At 41.4% G+C, this 20,092-nt stretch overlaps 2 protein-coding genes across 2 annotated transcripts in view; both read right to left on the reverse strand.

The window, feature by feature from the left end:
* dnah10 (dynein axonemal heavy chain 10) overlaps window positions 1-7,873 on the reverse strand; it is a 32,673-nt gene extending 24,800 nt beyond the window's left edge. The window contains exons 1-19 of the mRNA XM_076099642.1: window positions 7,541-7,873; window positions 7,311-7,410; window positions 6,654-6,769; window positions 6,270-6,486; window positions 5,831-5,988; window positions 5,466-5,696; window positions 5,073-5,263; window positions 4,692-4,890; window positions 4,384-4,578; window positions 3,010-3,180; window positions 2,546-2,722; window positions 2,296-2,454; window positions 2,015-2,151; window positions 1,777-1,928; window positions 1,496-1,660; window positions 1,206-1,413; window positions 919-1,075; window positions 332-811; window positions 73-231 (exon numbers count right to left, since the gene is read on the reverse strand). Of these exons, the coding sequence (XP_075955757.1) occupies window positions 73-231; window positions 332-811; window positions 919-1,075; window positions 1,206-1,413; window positions 1,496-1,660; window positions 1,777-1,928; window positions 2,015-2,151; window positions 2,296-2,454; window positions 2,546-2,722; window positions 3,010-3,180; window positions 4,384-4,578; window positions 4,692-4,890; window positions 5,073-5,263; window positions 5,466-5,696; window positions 5,831-5,988; window positions 6,270-6,486; window positions 6,654-6,769; window positions 7,311-7,410; window positions 7,541-7,873 (3,705 nt within the window). The remainder of the gene's footprint in view (window positions 1-72; window positions 232-331; window positions 812-918; window positions 1,076-1,205; window positions 1,414-1,495; window positions 1,661-1,776; window positions 1,929-2,014; window positions 2,152-2,295; window positions 2,455-2,545; window positions 2,723-3,009; window positions 3,181-4,383; window positions 4,579-4,691; window positions 4,891-5,072; window positions 5,264-5,465; window positions 5,697-5,830; window positions 5,989-6,269; window positions 6,487-6,653; window positions 6,770-7,310; window positions 7,411-7,540) is intronic.
* Window positions 7,874-8,609: 736 nt separating this feature from the next.
* Window positions 8,610-20,092, reverse strand: part of atp6v0a2b (ATPase H+ transporting V0 subunit a2b) — a 12,216-nt gene continuing 733 nt past the window's right edge. The window contains exons 2-20 of the mRNA XM_076099066.1: window positions 19,537-19,615; window positions 19,073-19,170; window positions 18,667-18,804; window positions 18,423-18,520; window positions 17,867-17,993; window positions 16,520-16,602; window positions 16,311-16,404; window positions 15,370-15,582; window positions 14,809-14,959; window positions 14,406-14,545; window positions 14,167-14,324; window positions 13,937-14,027; window positions 11,845-11,963; window positions 11,560-11,770; window positions 11,109-11,228; window positions 10,891-11,010; window positions 10,656-10,773; window positions 10,269-10,440; window positions 8,610-10,159 (exon numbers count right to left, since the gene is read on the reverse strand). Of these exons, the coding sequence (XP_075955181.1) occupies window positions 10,057-10,159; window positions 10,269-10,440; window positions 10,656-10,773; window positions 10,891-11,010; window positions 11,109-11,228; window positions 11,560-11,770; window positions 11,845-11,963; window positions 13,937-14,027; window positions 14,167-14,324; window positions 14,406-14,545; window positions 14,809-14,959; window positions 15,370-15,582; window positions 16,311-16,404; window positions 16,520-16,602; window positions 17,867-17,993; window positions 18,423-18,520; window positions 18,667-18,804; window positions 19,073-19,170; window positions 19,537-19,615 (2,433 nt within the window). The 3' untranslated portion in view covers window positions 8,610-10,056. The remainder of the gene's footprint in view (window positions 10,160-10,268; window positions 10,441-10,655; window positions 10,774-10,890; window positions 11,011-11,108; window positions 11,229-11,559; window positions 11,771-11,844; window positions 11,964-13,936; window positions 14,028-14,166; window positions 14,325-14,405; window positions 14,546-14,808; window positions 14,960-15,369; window positions 15,583-16,310; window positions 16,405-16,519; window positions 16,603-17,866; window positions 17,994-18,422; window positions 18,521-18,666; window positions 18,805-19,072; window positions 19,171-19,536; window positions 19,616-20,092) is intronic.

Below are 20,092 nucleotides of genomic sequence, written 5' to 3' on the forward strand. Positions count from 1 at the left end.
CACAAGACATTCAGCAAGAGAAAAAGTATCAATTTATACTTTAAATGTGCAATCATTTAACATTAAACAAACCTCCACTTTGTACATGGCCATTGTTCTGTATCTTTCCTGAATATCAATGAATCTCATCTCCACATCTAATGACATGTCCCTGATGTCTGATATGGTGCCAACGATAGACTTCAGGTCATCAAAAGTGTCCGGGTTTTCTTTCAGCTTTCCAGAGAGTTGCTGTTGTATAAAATAGCCGTAAGTATAAATCACACGTAAAAATGGAAGAAAATTGACTATGACACAGTGTAGCATGAGTACCATGCCATGTAACACATACCATGAGTTCATCTCTCAAGTTGAAGAGATCCACTTTGGCAGGCTTGTTGAGCAGGCTACCTAGTGAACTGATCCAGGACTCAGCAGCTTCCTGCACCGTGTGAGCCAGAGGCTCCAAGTTTAGATGGATGATGTGCTCAGTCTTAAACAGAGGCTCCAGCATCACCTCTTGATTGATACGAGAAAGGAACTGCAGCTTATCATCATACATGACACAGGATGGTTTTCTTGCAGCAAACCTTTCATTGATGATGGTTTTGTTCTTTTCCCAAAGGGGCCCATAGCGTTTCCAGTGGACGAGATACTGATCCACAGAACAGAGCAGCTGCTGTATGTTCTGGGACACTGTTATGGCGCTCTCATTTATCTGATGATGCTGCCGCACGTCACTGTGGAAACTAAATATCACCACCTCATCTTCACCACCCACATGTTGGGGAGGGCACTTAATGCAGGTCCCATGCATCCAACGCACAAATTGCTGAAACACAACAGTATGGGCAGAATCAAGTCACATCTTCAGTGTTACAATACAAATAATATTGTTTTTAAATACAGTGGTACATAGGAAAATCCTGATTATACTACCTTGGTGCTCTCTACACAGTCTCTGATACACCGCATGATCAGCAAGTAGATCTCATTGCTTTGGGGCTGCAACACAATCTTCGGGGCAGAAAGGATGACATCAATTTGGAAAAGAGCGATACTTCCCCCCAGCACCGCGTTGAAGGCCTGGGCGTTCCTAAATGTGAAAGTCAACAAGAGGGATGTTACAGTGGTTGAAACAGGTACTGTGTTGCATTTTAAAGGAGTAGTGATTATTACTGCTCATAAAGTTGATAACTTCAAAAACTTTAAAATAATGTAATTACCGAACCACCATCTTTATAAGGGAGTCTAGCACCTTGCGTTCCCAGTATATATAATAATCTGCCATACATTTGGCTTTGCCACTGCCGGTTCCCGTGATCAACTTCTCTGTCTCAGTGATGAGGGGTCCAATTTCTGCATACTTCTTACTCAGCAAATTCACAGTCTTGGTTCGCTCTTGTTCCATATGTTCACAGAACTCCTTGACCTCTGGAAAAAGAATGCAATAAAGTCGATGAAAATAAGTTCAGTCCTATATTAAAATGAATATATCGAATAAATAGCATCATACTTGGTAAGTCGTTTGATTTGTCGGGGACTTGATATTTCAGTAAGTTGGCCATCACCATGGATTGCAACTTTGACTCAATGGCCCTCTCATTCTCATGAACCATTTTAACAACTAACTCAAACTTAGAGACAGCCTGAAGTCCTCGATCGATGAAGTCGAGGATGCCTAAAACCAAACGTTTATTATTTAATTTCAATTTTACAGACAATACTAATTCCATCAGACCACAAGTGTGCATAAATCAGACTAAACAGGCATTTCAGCCTCTGTATACACCTTACCCAAAGAGTTCCAGTTGAGTCTTTCGCATCCAAAATGCATGTCTTTTTTGACCACTTTGATCTGTTGGGCCAGCATAATGAAGAGTGTCTCACTTAGGCTGTCCATTACAGAGTGGTAGGAGTTGACAACGTTGTTCAGATCTTTCACGTATCTAAAGCCAAGGTTGAAACAGGTCAGGCCAGAGATTACATCAATCAGTGATTGGTTTGGTGCTCAGTGTCTGGTAATTATAATCACCTGATGAATTTGCGGTCTTGTAAAGCAACACTTTGAGCCAGGTCAGGCACAGAGTAGCCAAGTGACGCCAGGTGTTTCGTCTCCGAAATGATTTTGTTGATCTCTGGAGCAAAGTTCACAATGTATCGCACACCCATCTGTGGCCTGTTTTCAGTTGGAGGGACATCCTTAAAATGAGAAAAATCAAAACAAATGAAGGGAAATAGAGAGATTGTGACTGTATCTGCATTTTGCACAATATGGAGTAACAGTAATGAGTATGTAAATTGAGAGATACATACCAGTTCTGCCGGGATTTGGTTTTCACTGGTAATCATGACCAACAGGGGTTTTTTCATCAGCAATGGCAAGTTGCTTTCTGTCTCAGCCAGCCAGTACTTGTACTTCTCCTTCTTATAGGTCTTGATCCGTATTGACATTTCCACGTACTTGCGCTTGGCCTGAGAAGAATGCAGCGCAAGTCACACAAAGGCTTTCAATAACATTTCGGTGTCTAAAAAATGTTATATTTACAATAGTGAAATAACTCACCTCATTGAACCGTTCACTTTCCAGCATCTCCGGCACTTTCAGAAAGGGAAGGAAGGTGTGTTTGATGCGGTGGGAAATAGATTGAGCCCATCTGATGGCTCCTCCAACAGGAGGCTCGTACCTATTTAGTGGTGGATTGTCCTTCTTTGCCTCAAATATTTCACTTACGCTGTCCACCTACAACAAAAAAAACGTGGGCTTTCTACAAAAGTACATATTTTTACAAAAGTGATGAATCATGAGGCTGAGTACATTGGGAGTGCATGCAAACTCCACATAGAAGGGCTGTGCAGCCCTGGAATCTAACCTGTGAGGCAACAGTGCTAGCCACTACACTGCTGTACACGCACTGTTCACCGATAGATATATTGATCTGATATCACCACATAACTTGATTCTAATTTAAATTCAACTGCAAAGTCAAATATCACCCCGCACCGTTTCTAGATTTCACAGTACAGTACCTCTTTGCAATACTGAACAAGGATGTCTTCAAACTTTCTCATCAAATGGTTGTTGATGGCCTCTCTGGAGCGGATGTTTTTGAATTTCAGGAGCATGTCAAGGGCAGCAGCTGAAGAGCGCAATGTCTTAAAAGACTGGTCAACAAAGTTGATGGCCTCTCCCTCAATAGCCTGAGCAGACAGATGCGACAAGTGAATCAGCTTGATAATTAATTAAGGGTTACAGCACGAAGAAAATGATGCAATTGTATTTGAAAATGCCAAGCTCATTGATACAGCCATGCTTAAAGGGAACTACAATTTTAAACCTTATAGTTTAAGCTTATAGTGTGAAGACCACCTGCAGTGGTTACTAATGTTCTAGCTTTGGTAGCTGTGGGGCACAATGCCGCTCTAACACTTTTTTATTCTCTTTGCAAGTGTCACGTTTCCAACAGCAAAATTGGCATCTCTAAACATGAGTAGATGTTATGCAGAGAGGCCGCTTGAGGCTGCAGCTGCACCAGAGTGGATATGGCCGGCGGGAACCCACAAGAACCGTAGCGTGGCTGAGGGCAAACATCCACCGGTGGTGCCTTTGCTCAAATGGCCCTCTGATGCCAACAGAAACGGAATCGCTCTGCTGTAATGAATGTCAGCATGGGCAGTTTCTTCTGGATGCTGTCGCCCAGGACAATCCAGAGAGAGCGAGTCATGTGTGCATTACTATGCATGAAAGTCTGTCGTTGTATTTTTATTTTTCTGCAGAAGGAATGAGAGCCGCCAGCCACTTAGTGGGGCAACTGACACAGCAGAGAGATACAGCGTGTAGAACCAGCAGATTATCACGTCCTACTCAGTGAATTAAGGATTTATTTGAACCAAAACAGAGTTGCTGATTGTTGGAACAGTGGGAAGACAAAAGGACTATTGGTTTTGGTGAGTTTTATTTTGTTTCTGTCCATTTGAATGAAGCAAGTTTTAGGATGCGTAAACAAGGCAATTAAGCCCGTCTTAGTTCAGTGTAGAAGAGAAACTCCAATTCAGAAGGTGTACGGTTGTACTTTTCTATTTAGGTGTAAGAATTTGTCCTTCATTGACATTTTGTGTGTTTATTTTGTTTATTTATCAGACGTAGTGAACTCGCTGTTCACGTGCAATGCACCCTGGTACTTATAGGCACAGCTAGCACTGCTCCGCAACAGAGAGAAAAACCTTTCTGGGTCAATACAGGACATAATTGTTCATTTTTATTTCTTCAGTGGACTACATTTACCAGCAGCACTGACTGGACATCCACATAAAAGGTGGCAAATTTTCCTTTTAATTAATTTATTTTGATAGACAAGAACTTATACTTTCACAACTTCTGTATTTCAGATGTCCTAAACTCACCTGAACCGTAGTGTTGAAGTCTTGCATGATCATTTTCCAGCTACTCATCTTACAGATGTTGAAAGGATCGAAACTGACGTCTTCAATCGGCAAAACCAGACCATCCACTCTGCACAAAACTTCATCAATGCGTTTTGGGTCACTGGTCACATTTCTTAGCTCTGGACCAAAGCTATTATATAACTCCTCCAAAATCTGCACAACACAAATCAGGAAGAACTCTTTCAAAAACCTGAGTTGCTTTTAATACATTCTCATGTTGAGTAGAGTGAGAGGCCAGTATTTGTGACGTTTGTGTGTATACAGACCTGCAAAATGTTGTAATAGTCCTGGCAGACGGAAGCCATGTGATCAGTCCTCTCAAACAGTGTCTTACGGTCAAATTCCCAGCGGTGAATCCTGCCTGATTTTTCAAGTTCAGCACGCAGTTGGAAGTAGGATGACTTCCACAGGTCCAGGACCTGCTTAGCATCATGCACCTTGGATTTGGCCACTTCCCTCTTATCTCTGTCCAAAGCACAGCACATTGTTAAGCTATACTGAAACCCCAAAACAACCAATTCAAATAAAGGATTCTGACTGACTACAGCTGAGCAATATTGATCATTTTAAAATATAGTTAAACTTAAACTCCTGCTAAGCCCTAAGCCTCCAACGTAAAATTGAAACACATGTATATCTACACATACTTGAATAGCTTGTGGACATCAATTACTTGAGTCACACGTTGACACAGCTGCCAGGCGATACGCTTCATTAAAGGGACCATGCGCTCATTTGTGTTGTAGTAGGAAGAAATCATCCACACAATTTGCAGGCTGGTCATCAAATCAGGGATGGTCTCCAGGAGTGCATTCAAATTTGCTACAGTACCCAGATTCTACAACAGACAATGTTCATTTTTGATATAAGTGAAGGTTAGGATAACAAAACAATTCTGTCGTCATAATTCAGATTTTTAGAAAATGTTCTTGGCAAGTGTGTTTTGGTAATCATCAGCTCTTGTCAGTCACACTGTTCAATCTTTTAACAGTGTGTCATAATATTTAGCAACTATGAATTGTAAAAATATGCAGCCTCACCGTGAAGTGTCTTTCCATTGTGCTGAGGAAGCGTAAGTTATCATCGGACTCCGCGCTGTATTTCGTGAGTTCAACAACTGTTCCTTCCAGGGTCTGAACAATGCCTGCATCTGCTTTGGTCAGCACCTCCAGGATCTTGCAGACTACCGGCTGCTTGAGTTGCTCACTCAGACCATGCATGATGGATGCACGCTCCCGCCAAAATGCTACCTCTGCCAAAGGGCCAGGTCCCTGGAGGAACATTAACACTGAATGTTTCACTTTGGCCTTTGGATATCATTATGTACAGTATATTCTGATTGATTTCTTCTACATATCAGAAATACATTTTGAGCTGACAGTGATATCATTTCTTGGTAACAAACCTGTGGCTCTTTGTTTTGCTGCAACTCAATAACAATGGTAATCTGAGTCTGCCAGTTCATCGCACACTGCTCCAGCTTCTCTACCATCTCTGGATTAGATCGCAGTGCATCCACCTCCGGCTCCAGGTCGAGCTCAGGGATGTGCAGTCTATTCTCATCTGCGACAAAGAAGCTGATCTTTAGATTGCACTGTTTGTTATGAACTAAGCATTAAAAACAAGCATGAGCAGTATATTAGAGACTTGTTTTTTCTCTATTTACCGACCCCAACAAAAAACTGAACCGATGTTCACGGGGGGGGGGGGGGGGGGGATTCCAACAGGTTGTTAATTATTCTGCAGATTTCAATAAAATCTTGACTTGTTTTTTGTTTTTTTGAATGTCAAACAATGATAAATTCCTGAATAAAAGTCTTTGGCCTATATCTAATAAATCAAACCTTGTATCTGAAGGCGTTGGATAGTTGTCTGGACCATGGCCGAATACTTGTACAACCTATTGAGCAACTCGTCACGAATCGTGAGTTGCCCACTTGACTTCACTGGACTCTTCTCTTCTTCCGCTCCACTGGTTTCCCCCTGAGGAGAAACTGCCCTGCTTTCATAACCTGCACCAGTTATCTTCATCTGGTGGGCAGTAATCAAGGGAATATACACCTGACAAGAGACGGAGGGAAAATATTCATCACATATTCTTTATTCAGAAAATCTAATGTTTTTAATATACATGGTTGATGGTGACGTTTTTTTCTCTTGTTGTTGTATTAAGTTTTAGTCTGACTGTTAGCTATTGCTGCTCGTTATTTGTCTTTCATTTTACTTACATTGACAAGTTTGTTCTGCAGCGCAGAAAGGGACTGTCCATTATCCATACCAATGTCAAATAGCCTGGGCATCAGCTTAATGGCCTCTTTCATGTTCTTTGGTTTATTAACGGTCTCTATTTAAAACACAAATGACAATATTTTGGTTGATATTCTTTTACGTGCAATAAAGGCTTGAACATGCTGTGTCACTTGGTCTTTTGTCCTGTAAGTGGAAACTGTTGATGTGTTACTAACATTAAGTATTTAGTTGCTATATTGATCTGAGAGCATTTTGACCGTTAAAACACGGTGACGTTGAAAAGACGTTGAAAAGTGAAAGTTTTTTAGCCGACTATTTATAGACGTTGATTCAACGTTCACGTTTAGACCAGATATCAAAGTGATTTCCAATACTGGCTTTCAACTGATAAATGTGGATGTGGTTTCTTAGTAAGCCTCTAAAATGATGATATATTATTATTAGCACAATGTAGAGGATGGAAAATTGTAGTATTGCAAATCACGTTTAAATCTGGTCTAAACTGAACGTTAACTAGACGTTCGACGTCAACGTCTACAAATAGTCGGCGAAAAAACGTTCACTTTTCAACCAATTCCAACGTCTTTTCAACGGAAAAATGCTCACTGGGTTATTGTAATGATCTGTCGTCTCACCCTTTGTGTTCCTGATAAAGTAGAACACGGTGGATTTCAGAAATCTCTCTGGGTATTCGTTTACTGCCACATGAAGCTCAATGTGATAGACCACTTGAACCTTGAAAACACAAAACCACAAATTACATGTAATTCCCTCTCCGTCAACAATACACAAATAAATGATTTCAAACACAGCCACAATGTGAAAGCACTTTACAGGAGGATTTGGAGTTAAAATGTGATCTCACATGTGTGGGACTCTGTTCACTGCCTGAGGTCTTCTCTGGTCCACTTTGAGTCCTGGACTTCTTGTCAGGATCGGAAGAGTCTCCATCTCTCCGCCTTTCTGTGGTTGTGAACGTTTCAACTTCAATTTCTTCCTCTCTGATAGTTTTGAAAAACAGAAGACATGAGCTCGAGTCTTCCTCAGAGACAACGTTCAAAAACCTGGTGATCTTCTCCTCTTCCTCTCCATCTCCCCGGTCGAATAGTTCGCGGAAACAGTTGGAACCGTCCGCTATGTTGAACCCGGCTGAGACGCACTCTTGGATCCACTGCACTCGTACGTCGTCGTGGGCCATGTTCTTCAATTAGTTAACATTTCGATAATGAAAATCATAAATTACTTCGTAATTAACGCGCGATTTCAAACGTTGTCGACATCACTTTACGGTTCCCAGTAACGTTAGCTTGAACTACTAACGGCAAGTTGCTCTGCTGCAGTTTATCGGTTTGACGTTGCCGCGGTAACCAACAAAAAGGTCCCGCGCCTACTGCTCGCGACCTTTGGATGAGAAAGGAGGTACATTATGCCCAGAGTGATGACTGAAAGGCAGTTACCTGATCAGTCTGACAGTAGACTCTAACCTTTAGATGGACAACGTTACCAGTTATCAGTCAAGGGGGAGCCAACTACATTAATACGCTTCGATTTTACCGAAGTAATAAATAAATAAAAATAGTAACTTGTTTCGATAGTTTTGTGTGTGTGTATTTTTTTATGTAACAAAGCAAAACGAGACTACAAACTTAATGGCGTCCCGCCAGTGGGTTTTACATAGACAATGGATGAACATTGTAACCTTCATTTATAGTTTCAGTTTTCATCAACGAGGTTCTGCAGAGTAACACATAGCCCACTTATCAAAACAAAGGTGCTTTGAACAACGGTAGGCTATTTCCCATCCTGGGCTGAACGCCTGCAAACATAAAATGTAGCTGCTTGAAGAGCGACAAACGTCTTGGTGTAGTTCCATGAAACTTTTCTAAACTCATACAATAAGGAATGCAGTTAAAGGCTTTCACGAAGAAAAATAATAACTCAAACAAATCCAATTTATTATTGACATGACGATGGTTTTCTCAAAAGAATTAGAACATGGAGTGTGTGTCAATGAAAAGAGATGATTCTTCATATTAAAACGAATGCTGAGTTTAGGGCTGCATTAGAAGAAAGCACAATACCCCTTCAACCAACCCATACAACATTTTAAAGTTAACTACTTAGGAAAATAATTACTGATCAACCGTTACTCGCCCTAATAAAACATTGACTGACATTGTGTAACACATATTGTTCCACTGTTAAAACTGGACACACAAGGTCAATGTGTGGCAGTATTTTACTGTCATAAATTGTGTTGCCAGTAAATAATCTCAATCTTGCAATGACGACAACAATTATGTGTCCTTCCCTTAGCAAAATTCTCAATACCATACAATACTAAAAATGTAATACAATTAGCAAATACTACTAATGTCTGATATTAGTACATCATTCAATGTTCTCCTAATAAGATGTAATACAGCCTGGGCACAGCGTTACTTATAAATAAAGAATCTTTCAAAGTAAAGGCTCCCGCCAGCAGAGGTGAGTCAACAAATGAGTGGAATGTTACATTGGTCAGTAAGTGACAGATGCATAGGCAGCACTGTGAATGCATACAAGTAAAAATCATATCCCCCATCAACATTCATTTTTAATTCTGATACATCTTTAAAATATAATAAATTAAAAAATAATTCTGTAAAAGTATATACACATCTCATCACAATCCTGCCCGAGCACTTTTCAATACTAACAAGTCAAGATCCTCAGCACTGTTTTGGTACCACACAGGGAGACAGAAAAGAGACACAGTATGTTGTCATTTGGTTGTACTTCTGTAAGGCACTCCGTGCAACAAAAGGTTGAGCAAGAGCTATGTAACAGAGAGGTGGCCCACTATATGAAAACCAGATCAGGATATACAATAATATTTTATTTTTTTCTTAAAAAGGAAAAGGTGCATGTTATTACTCCTAACTTACCTTATACTAAAATAATGTTTCTTTTACTTAATTATTTGAAGTTTGGCAGATGTGGTTTTCCAAACAATCAACATCAACAACCGTGACCAATAATGCTTCATTAGAAAATTGAAGGTTTTAGGGATATGGGGTAGACTTTGATTTGGAACCTCACATTTTAACCTGCAGTGAAAATGTAAATGAGTGCAAACTGATCCGGGTTACATACATTAGCAATAAGAAAACATTTCTCAACAGTACACTCTAGTGTCTGCATGTTTTAAACTGTTGGGAGGGCAGTGCCCTTCAGTCCAGTCCAAGTCTGTGAAGCCAACTATAGAATTTCTTAACATAACACATTATAAAAAGATGACAAGAAGAATCATAATCTCCTCATGACTTCTCTGAATGCGTCTTTATCAGCACAGGCCTTTTTGCTCGGTTTACCACCTATCACTATCGTCAGATAGTCCCTTCACAGTAAGCCATGCTGCTCAAAGCTGGAGGGCAAGAGAGAGAAGGAAAAGGGGCAAAACTTCACTCCAGTCCCAATGTAGAATTTATTCTGAAACTCCACCCTGAGGAAGAAACAAGCAGCTGCTATGAATATAAAACACTCAGATCATTCTGAGAACTTTGGCCCCATCGAGGACAAAAGTACTTTTGAGGTTGTTGTCGTTGTCTTACCAGTGCAGCCGGAGAGCATGAAGGAATGCAGACAGACCCTCCATCACCAAGAGGATGGTAACAGTAAGAACGGCAAACAGGCCAAACATAGGCACCAGGACTAAAACTCCGAGACGGGTGTCCATTCGTAGTGCTACTCGCATCACCATGGCCCACAGCACCTCTGATAGCTCTGTGAAAGCACGGAAAAGTGTCCTCAGGCATAGGAATACACATTCACAAAGGAAACATGAGCAGGCTGCAGTGGGAACTCTGTCCATGCTTTCAACATCACAAAAACTCTGTCTAAAGCTACTCGAGTTCTCAATACCTTTGTACACTCACTATGTGTTCAGTGTGTGCTTGTATAGCTTTGAAGGAGGTTTTACTGCAAACCATCATACTCACGGGCATGTGCCAGACTCAGAGCCCAGAGCCTCAGGTAGGAGGCTGTGTTGGAGACGCAACCCAGGCAATACTCTATGGTGTGGATGGCCTGATGCAGCAGCTCATCGGCAAAGTCAAACTGTCACAACAACAAAACAAAACTCACAATCACAGTCGGAAAACCAGTCAAACATAACAACGGTTGCTGGAAGTTTAATATTAACGGGTAACTATGCAGTTGTTTCGCTGTGCTGACCTCCTCTGTCTGGCGCTCTCCACTCGTGGAGAGATCGCTGTGACTGCTGCCCTCCTCCATGTCCTGAGCCCTCATCAGGTACAGCTCCTCTTCACTGTTACGCCGCACACGCTCGTATCCCTGAGAACACACAAAGCAGCGTGTAACGAGTCGACAATTCTGTCTGATATCAAGGCAACAAATATTTGTAAACATATTTCACCATTCCAAAGCCTCACCCTGTACATTCCTGGCCGGTGGTTTCCATTGCGAAGCCAATGAAGGTAGACGGGTTTCCCCAGGAGCAACACGGGCACGGAGAGAACCGCAATGACCACCAGAAATACCTGCAGGCCAGTCTGGAAGAATCAACACAACATTGTTATGATCTGTCTCAGTGACATCTGAAGTGTATTAAAGCTAATCTGTGTAGTACGAACAGGGACATACGTTTATTTCAATTGTCACATACAGGTGCATACATGAATCTTGACCACTGCATTTAACCCGTCCTAAGCATTTTTAGAAGCAGTGGTCTGCTGTGAAGCGCCCGAGGAGTAGCGTGGCGTTCAGTGTCTGACTCGAGGAGATCTCTACATGCAGGACAAGCCAGGGATCAAACCACCAACCTTTGCTAAAAGGATGAGCCACTCTACCTACTGAGTCACACCCTTTCTATTAGCGTCTCACCTGCCCTGGATAGAGGGGCTGCACTGCATCACCCTGCATGAGGAACATGTTGATGAAGTGGATGAGGATGCTTGGAGCATGTCTGGAGTCCTTCGCAGTGAAGACCAGCCACTTGTAGATGATCATAAACACCAGATAGCCAAACAGACACAGCAGGAACAGAAGCTCGGGGAGAAACACCAAGTACAGGTTGTGCTTCTTCCTAAAGTGCCTGTTTACAAAAATAAAGCAGGCGATTAGAAACTGTAACATCCAACACTAGATCATATACAAGTCAATACTTACAAGTGATTATAAGTGCTGAGGATGACCCCGAAGCTCATGTGTATGACGCCAAATATCACTGACATCTTCATCTTATAGGAGTTGAGAAATGTAAGGCGGTTGGTTGCCAAGTTCCAAATCTGTGCAAGGGAAAGATGACATCAAATCCAGAATTTGTTCTTGTTTTTTTTTTTTTTTTTTATAAAAAATGATCAAAAATACAAAAAGTACAACAAGAACAACTGTCAGCTCCTTGGTTTTGCCACCGCTGGGCAGCAATTTGTTCTCTGAGCCCGACTGTGCAGGATTGTTCAATTCCTCACTTTATGAAGTCTCATTGTTGTTTGTAATCTGGCTAATGACGGTAGTGTCATCTGCAAGCTTCACAACAAAGATATCTTCATGTCGGGGGTTGCAGTAGTGGGTGCGCAGCGTGAACACGAGGGGGCAGAGCACACAGCCCTGGTCACTCGAGTGGAGGAGGTGTGGCTGCCAATCTGAACGGCCTGGGGTCTGTTTGTGAGAAAGTTTAACATCCGGTTCCAGAGAGTGGCACTCAAGCCCAGAATGTTACGTTTACCAAACAGTTTCAAGGGGGAGATTGTGTTGAATCTTGGGATTGAATCTAGATGTTGTTGTTACAGACGAGGACAATGGTGGCTGTCATGAAGCAGGTGAGAACAATCTCTTTAGTGAGAGTGACATGCTGAAAATGTCTGTGTTGATCAGTTAGCACATGTCATCAGGCTCAGCAACTTTACAAGTATTCACCCTCCACAGGGTTTTCCCCACATCCGCTGTGGACGCCGGCAGTGGCAGACTGGACAGCGCACTCTTTGTTGAGATCAAACGCAAGCATAAAAAGGTGATCAGCTCATCTGGCAACGTGACCTCACTATTGATGGTTGCGCTCCTGCTTTTTGTAGCCTGTGACATCCTGGACCTCCTGTCACCAATCTTTGGTGTTGAGGTCTTTTGCTTTGCCTTCTTGACGCCAGCTTTCAGTCATGCTCTGGCGATGCTGTATGCTTCGTTATGACCTGATGGAAAGGCTGCTTTTTTGGCTCACAAATATATTGTCTTTGTGATTACACAATAAGCAACGCATTTGCTGATAAATTATATTTTTGTTGATATATTCCTCCAGATTGATGTCGTTCTCCTGGGTGGCAGTCCAGTAGAGCAGCTGTAGCCTCATCTGTCCACACTTTAACTGCAGCCGAAGCAGGGACATTTGGTCTGATTGTTCAAAGGGGGGGGGGGGGGCTTTGTAACTGCCAGGAAAATGTGTGTAAACTTGGTCCAGGGTATTGTTTCCTCCGGTGGGGATGATTAAATCACCAGATAAAATAAAAATACAATCCGGTTGTTTTGTCACGCGTCTGCTGATTTTGATAGTCCTTGTTGTTAATATACTAATATATTAGTATTAGAACATTACGGTACGATGGTCTCATCTCTTAGTTAAAGAGTTTGTTTTCAAATCATTCATTTATACTTTTTTGCTTACAAACAACCAAACACACATATATTCCCTTCAACCACAATCAGCAGGACAACTGACACATCGTGCGCAGATTTTGTTTTCTTTGGGACTTACTCTGCCATTTCTCGTTTCATCACCCAAATCAACACACGAACTTCCTAGTAAACAAATGTGCACTTCTTGCCCCTCCCACCTCGACTGAAATCTGATCTCCTTCCCTTTCCGGCCTCGACTTTGCAGCACGTTGTGCACGGCCTGTCGGACACTAGTGGCTCCGTTAGTCTATATACAAACAAACACTACATTATGTTAATCACGTTGTCATATTGCTTATTACTATGCAATACTAATTGGATTTAGCGCCATGACACCGCCGGCACATTTTGCTGATGTAGGCTAAACGTGTCATGATGACAAATGCCGGATCAGAGTTTAAATAACATGAAACCGGTTTAACTCGTACACCGGCAAAATTTACTTTAAGTGCGCATGTCCTGGTGAAACGTTAACTGTGATTGGGAGTATGATGAGAGCTCTTTGAAACCACCACAAGGATTAGAGGCAATGATAACATCTATCAGGTATTATATGACAAATCATGTCTTTCATGATGACTAGTCTACTCACCGGGTCAATGCCCAGAGGATACGGTCCGTTGAAAACTCCCGTGACATTTGGATCCAGAGTGAGAAAACGGTTCCCACTGATATCACCATTCCTTACAGGGCACAAAAGAACACCAGTGTGTGTTAAAAGTAGGTCGCCGTGGAACAAATCCACAACAGTCATCTTATCTCTACATCTTCAAACACGTATATTAGGTTGTTCACAACATTCCTTCGTCGTGAAGTACTCACTTCCACACCTCGGCTCTGAACATGGCCGACACATTCCATCCGGAACCAAAGATGTTCAGGGACTTTGAGAAACAGTCATTGTATATAAGGCCGGTGTAGATGGAGAACAGGCCCATCAACAGGATGATATAACGCCCCTCAAAGAACGTGTTCCAGATCTGCAAATAGACGTCAAATCACTCACTTAACACACACACTGCATGACACACAAATGAGTATCAGGTAAAAACTTTGCTCACCTCGTTCCTGGTGTTTTTAAGTTTGCGGTTGTTCTCGTACAGCACCATCCAGAGAGCAAAGAGAGCCATGATGACGCCATGACCCAGATCCCCAAACATCACAGCGAACAAGAACGGGAAAGTGATGATTGTGAAAGGAGCTGCAAATGAGAAGGAGAAGAAGAAAACAAATCTAGATGAGTGAGCTTAAAACATATTTTATAAACTGTAACAAAATAAAATGTTACGGACATAAAGACAACAGGATATCAATCAGTGTAGCGTGAACTCGACCCAAACACACAAGAGGGAGTATTACACAGTTACAATAAAAGGATCTTTTCTTCAAAAGGCTGTTATGCAACACATTCATGTTACATCCTTTCAAAAAATTAATTCACAGAATCCAAAGGCTCCCACTCACCAGGGTTAACCTCTCTGTAATTGCCCACTCCATAAGCGTCCACAATGTTCTGGAAGCCAGAGGTTAGTTTGTTGGTCTTTATCAGAGTGGGGGGAGTGTCATTGGTGGGGATGCGATTGACAAAGGAGGGAACAGTCGCTCCGCTTTTTCTCTGAAATATCAACGGCAAATCAAAATGTCAGCATGTTTTCAGATATGAATAAATAACTAAACAAGAAGAAAAGGATTTAATGACCCTTTGTGGTTCAACAGTTTTGGCATAATGTAAATCAGTAGAGAGCCAGGTGTGGCTCCGTGATAAATAATCCTCTGAAGGAACAGTTATTCACATTGGCACATCTTTTTATCCCAAATATAGTCTGTCCTATGCAGCCTGCAGCAGAATGACCAGTGGCCATTCAGCACCCTTCCCTTTGGTCAAACTCAAGAGGGAAACATTAAAGCAATGTTTAATTCAGCACTTGCATTTATGATAACAATACTCCAGTTCATGAAGCAACTACCCCGGCTACTGAAACAGAAAAAGAAAGTCTGTCGTGAAGTAAAGAAGGGTTTCCTCACCGATCCTTCTTCTAGGGCTCTCCGCAGCGTGGGGATGTCATCGACAGGACACCAAACCTCAGCGATCAGACACTTGTTGGTAACATCAAAACTACACAGATTGAGAATATAGTAGATGGCCTTCATCTTCTTGACCTGGAGAACCCAGGTGTAGATGGATTCTGAGGCCTTAATCAAGACCTGTTTCAGGTAGTCCTCTGTCCTGTGAAGTACCTACACAAGGTTAGAGATAAACAGGGCTCTGAGTGAGTCACATAACAGATATTCAAACGTTCAAAAAAAGAAACAGATATTCAAACGTTCAAAAAAAGAAAAAGGGAAAGTTTACAAACCTTGACATTTTTTTATAAAAGTATATGATTGTGTATTGAACAGAGAGAAATAAACACAAAGTGCTTCGTGTGTGACTTTGAAGAGACAAAGAGCAGAGAAACAGTCGGGATCAGGGAGGGGCTGAAAATAAAACGCATGAAAGAGGGAAAAAAAAAAAAAAAAAAACAGCTCAACTTTCAGCTGAGGTCTCATGTTGATCATGTGCTACAGGGCTTAGAGACACCAACTGATTCACTCTACAGACCCAATAACTGCTGGGACTGGCTCACAGGAAGAGGAAATTAGGTTCATCTTTTATAAAATAAATCTGCCATTTAAACATATTCCTTAATTCTTTGCCATAAAATAGTTGTTCCAATGAGGAATCCTTGATAGTTGAACTGTAATTCAGTGAAAACTAAATTTTCTCAAAGCTTGTTTTGAAACATAAACTCCACCACCAGGAAAAAAAAAACAGCTGGAGAGCTCATATTTGAAATGATCTAGCTAATACTTTAACAGAGATGATGGCAAACACATGTAATGTAAGCCTTAGTGAATGAGAAAGAGAGAAAAACAGGAAGAGTGATTGAACATCTAGATAATTAGATACTAGACAATAGACATACTGTGTGCAGGTCCTGAATACGAGTTCTTAGTCCTTCCACAACATCATTCCTCTCCTCATTGCTACTGGGATAAGGATACACGTGACAGTGGTAGCTATGGAGGGAGAAAGTATGTTATTCATTCAACTATAACTAAAAAACACATGAACAACAGGTATGAGCCACTGTCTGCCATTAAACCACGAGACAAAGTATTGTGGAATAATTACCAGTCACAGATCTTCTTCACTTTCTGACCGACCTGGTCTCCCCAGTAGGAGATTAAGAACACCACACTCTTGGTCGGCTCCCTCTGCACACAGAGAATCAGAGGAAGTGTGTAAATCACTGATAAGATGCTCATCGATAATAAAAAAAGGAAGCGTCAATTTGGGCACAGAGTAAGTTTTCAAGTGATGGTTACATTTTTCTGGGTATTTCAGAAAAAAGAACTGAAAAGCTCATTCTTGATTTAGGAACAGCCCCATTGCAACTCAAAGTGTGTATGTTTCTGCCATAATATTTTATAGTACCGATATTGTTACCGGTGTGAAAATAACTGATGTTAATCAAGGCATGTTAATGTGCGAGTCCCTCTGCTATTTTCTAAATATTAAGTATGATTTTACAAGCAGACTGTTCACACCGTGGGTTCGCTGGCAGGTTTCAAGGCACCCTATAGAGACTTCAAATCTTCATTTTATTTTCAGTTTTCTCCGGATTTGTCGGTCTGAAAAACGCCCTTTCAGTGTCAGAACGTATCGGCCGATACCCAAAGCTTTGGCTTCAGGTTTGGGTATCGGAGTGAAAATGTTGGATTGGTGCATCCCTAGTACAGATACAGAAGTTAAGATGCAATCGGTCATTACAAGCATTTCCTAGATGAGGCAAAAAAGTGTATTAATTAAAATAAGTTTACGATTGTTGTAAATCGAGAACCCAACTTAGGAAGTGAGATACAGACATAAGTACTTCATGCAGTGGTGTCTTCTGCCTTCCTTGATGATATTCTAATATATTCTGAAGAAAATACCAGCGTCACTGTCACAGCTAGTAGCAATACTAGCCACATGCTACTGTGGCTGTAGTTCTGAAGGAAACTTCCCGTGCCAGGTTCATGTTTACTTCAACGGAGGAGCAATAGAAAGCATCCTGACTGGAAACACTATGAACTGCCATGGGATGTACACGGCCCAGGACAGGAGGGCTCTACAGCAGGTGAATAAAACCACCCACAACATCATTGTTACCCATCTACCGAGCATCAGGGATATTGGTGAAGAGCCCAAAAGATGTTAAAAGACAAAACCCACCCCAGCCACAGCCTGTTCACCCCGCTGCCATCTGGCAAGAGATACAGAAGTGTCTTCTTTCCTCAGGCTGTGAGACTCCTTTGTTCATCCTCCACCCCCCATCGTATAATAATAATAATAAACTTGTTTTTTTTGTCTTTTTATTATGTAGTAAAACGGGACTACAAACTGCATTTCATTGTGCAATGAGAATAAATTCACCTTGTACAATTGTAAATAGACTTTAGCACAAATCGTGGACAAAGTTAGCGTTGAAAAACCTACCGTATCAGGATCTTCCAAATACTCGTCCACCTCAGCGTAGCTGAGGATGGTGTAGCCTTTACACACTCGCCACAGCATCCGCTCAAAGGCCCCGATCTTTGTCCTCTTGATGAGCCCAGAAATGAAACTGCAAGAGGAGGAGAAGGGCATTCACAAACAGCCTCACATATGTGCCTACATATGAACTTTAAATGTAACGTTTAATACAAAATATCACAATAATGACATCACAATAGTCTCAAGAAAATAATATAATTAAAAATGACTCTTATAAAATGTTTTGTGTTGCTTTTGATAATATATTTCTAAACTCCTAAAGTCCTCTTTCATGCCATTGCATCACAAAAGAAAAACTTTTCTATGAAATATGTTAAAATATTATTGTTCCCTCACACCATTTCATTATGAACTCTTGCTTACACGAACACATTCACGCAGAGAGTTAAACTCCAGAGCTCCAATGGTTATCTGGGTAAACTAATGAGATGGGAATGAGGGAGCTCAAACACAAACGTAAACGTAATGCTGATATGACCAGCATCAGTTTGACCCTCACCCAAGTCTGGCTCCGAGCCTCTGCATGCTGCTGTAGTCCATCATTGTGTCTTTTTCCAGGAAGGGAAACTCCTCGTACTGAACTTGTAGGGGCTCTCGCTAAAAGTAAAGACAAGATGCCAGGCGGGTAAAAAAAATCAAATCAAAGACCAGATTATAATTGCCATATCATGAAACAATGTGTTTGGTCCTTCATAAGCAAGATGGAAAGGTGTGTGTGAAGAATCCAGCTACAGAATACTAACCTCCGATGATTTCTGTACAAAGTTGCGGCTGATGCGCAGCATGTGTGTGTACTCGGTCAGCTCCAGCAGATTCCTCTGCAGCTTCTCTTTGTTCCTGGTGACTTCTCCTAACTCTACTTCTAGCCTCTGCAGCTGCTCCTGTGAACACACACAAAGACACCCAGTGATAACGGGCATTACAGCCATAATAGTAATTATAATAAAATACATTCCAGATGAAATCTACCGATTTTACACAGACTAGAGCAGAACAAAGTAAGATCCAGTGTTCTGCAGAGAGAAAGTACTCCACTACATTATTTTAGTTGCAGTGGCATTAACTCAACCCGCATGCAAAACCTCTCCAGGAAAACTGCAATCAACATATATAACTATATAAATGATGCTCCATGAGAAAGCAACTAACCATTATAGCCATGACATGCTTGGGTAAAGGAGCCACTGGGTTCACGTCTCCTTCTGGCAGTGAGATGTCTGCTCTCTTGACTTCCCTCAGAAGGTATCCTGTTAAAAATGAAGAGCAAACTTTCTAAGACACAAACATCTATTCAGAGCCTCCAAATACCAAGGCCAGCCTTTAATACAAACACTGGATCTAAAGCAAAGTGGGACAGTGGGCTAGTCTCTTCTCCTAATCTAATAATTTAGTTAGTTAGTTTAGTTAAGGCATGGCATTCATCTAAAACCAGCTGATATTTCTCATGACTGTAGAGTCGCTGGCTCAATGAAAGTTTCTACTGAGGCTACTTCCCCGTCTGCTTCGCTTCTTCAGTCCTATCACAGCTTTGTCTTAACCATGACTACAACTACACCTCAATGAATAGACACCTTTACTGGCAAACTGCATATCAAAGATCAAGATATCCTTACCCAGGATCCTCTCCATCTCTTCACATTTTTTAATCTCGTTGACATGTTTCCGCTGGAAGGTGTTAACACTGGGATTGAGCTGAAACAGTTTCGAGAAACATTTCAAGTCAAACAATGCATGATTACCAATCCTCATGCCCACGTGTCATTGATGCTGTGTGAACCAAACACATCTGTAGGTCTAACCATCAGAAACCATACAGGAAGTAACTGTGCAGGCCTCTTTACAGCAGCTATGATTAACATTAGGACTGCAACTAATCATTGTCTTCATTAATTGACTCGTAGTTTGGTCTATGAAAATAGAAATATGTGCTTCCCAAAGCCCAAAATGACTTGCTCACATGCCTTGATATTCAGTTTACTGTCACAGGAGTAGAGAAACCAGAATATATTCATATTAAAAAAGCATGAATCAGATGTTTTCTTTAATACAATTCTGAAACTGATTAATTGATTATCAACATAGATAACGATAAATGTAATGGTTGACAACTAATCTAGTAATCGTTGCAGCCAGGTGTAAATAGGATAGCTATGACTTCCTTCTCCAAGT

Source organism: Anarhichas minor, unplaced genomic scaffold (assembly GCF_050575085.1).
Source record: "Anarhichas minor isolate MPS153535 unplaced genomic scaffold, ASM5057508v1 ptg000025l, whole genome shotgun sequence".
NCBI classification, from domain to species: domain Eukaryota; kingdom Metazoa; phylum Chordata; class Actinopteri; order Perciformes; family Anarhichadidae; genus Anarhichas; species Anarhichas minor.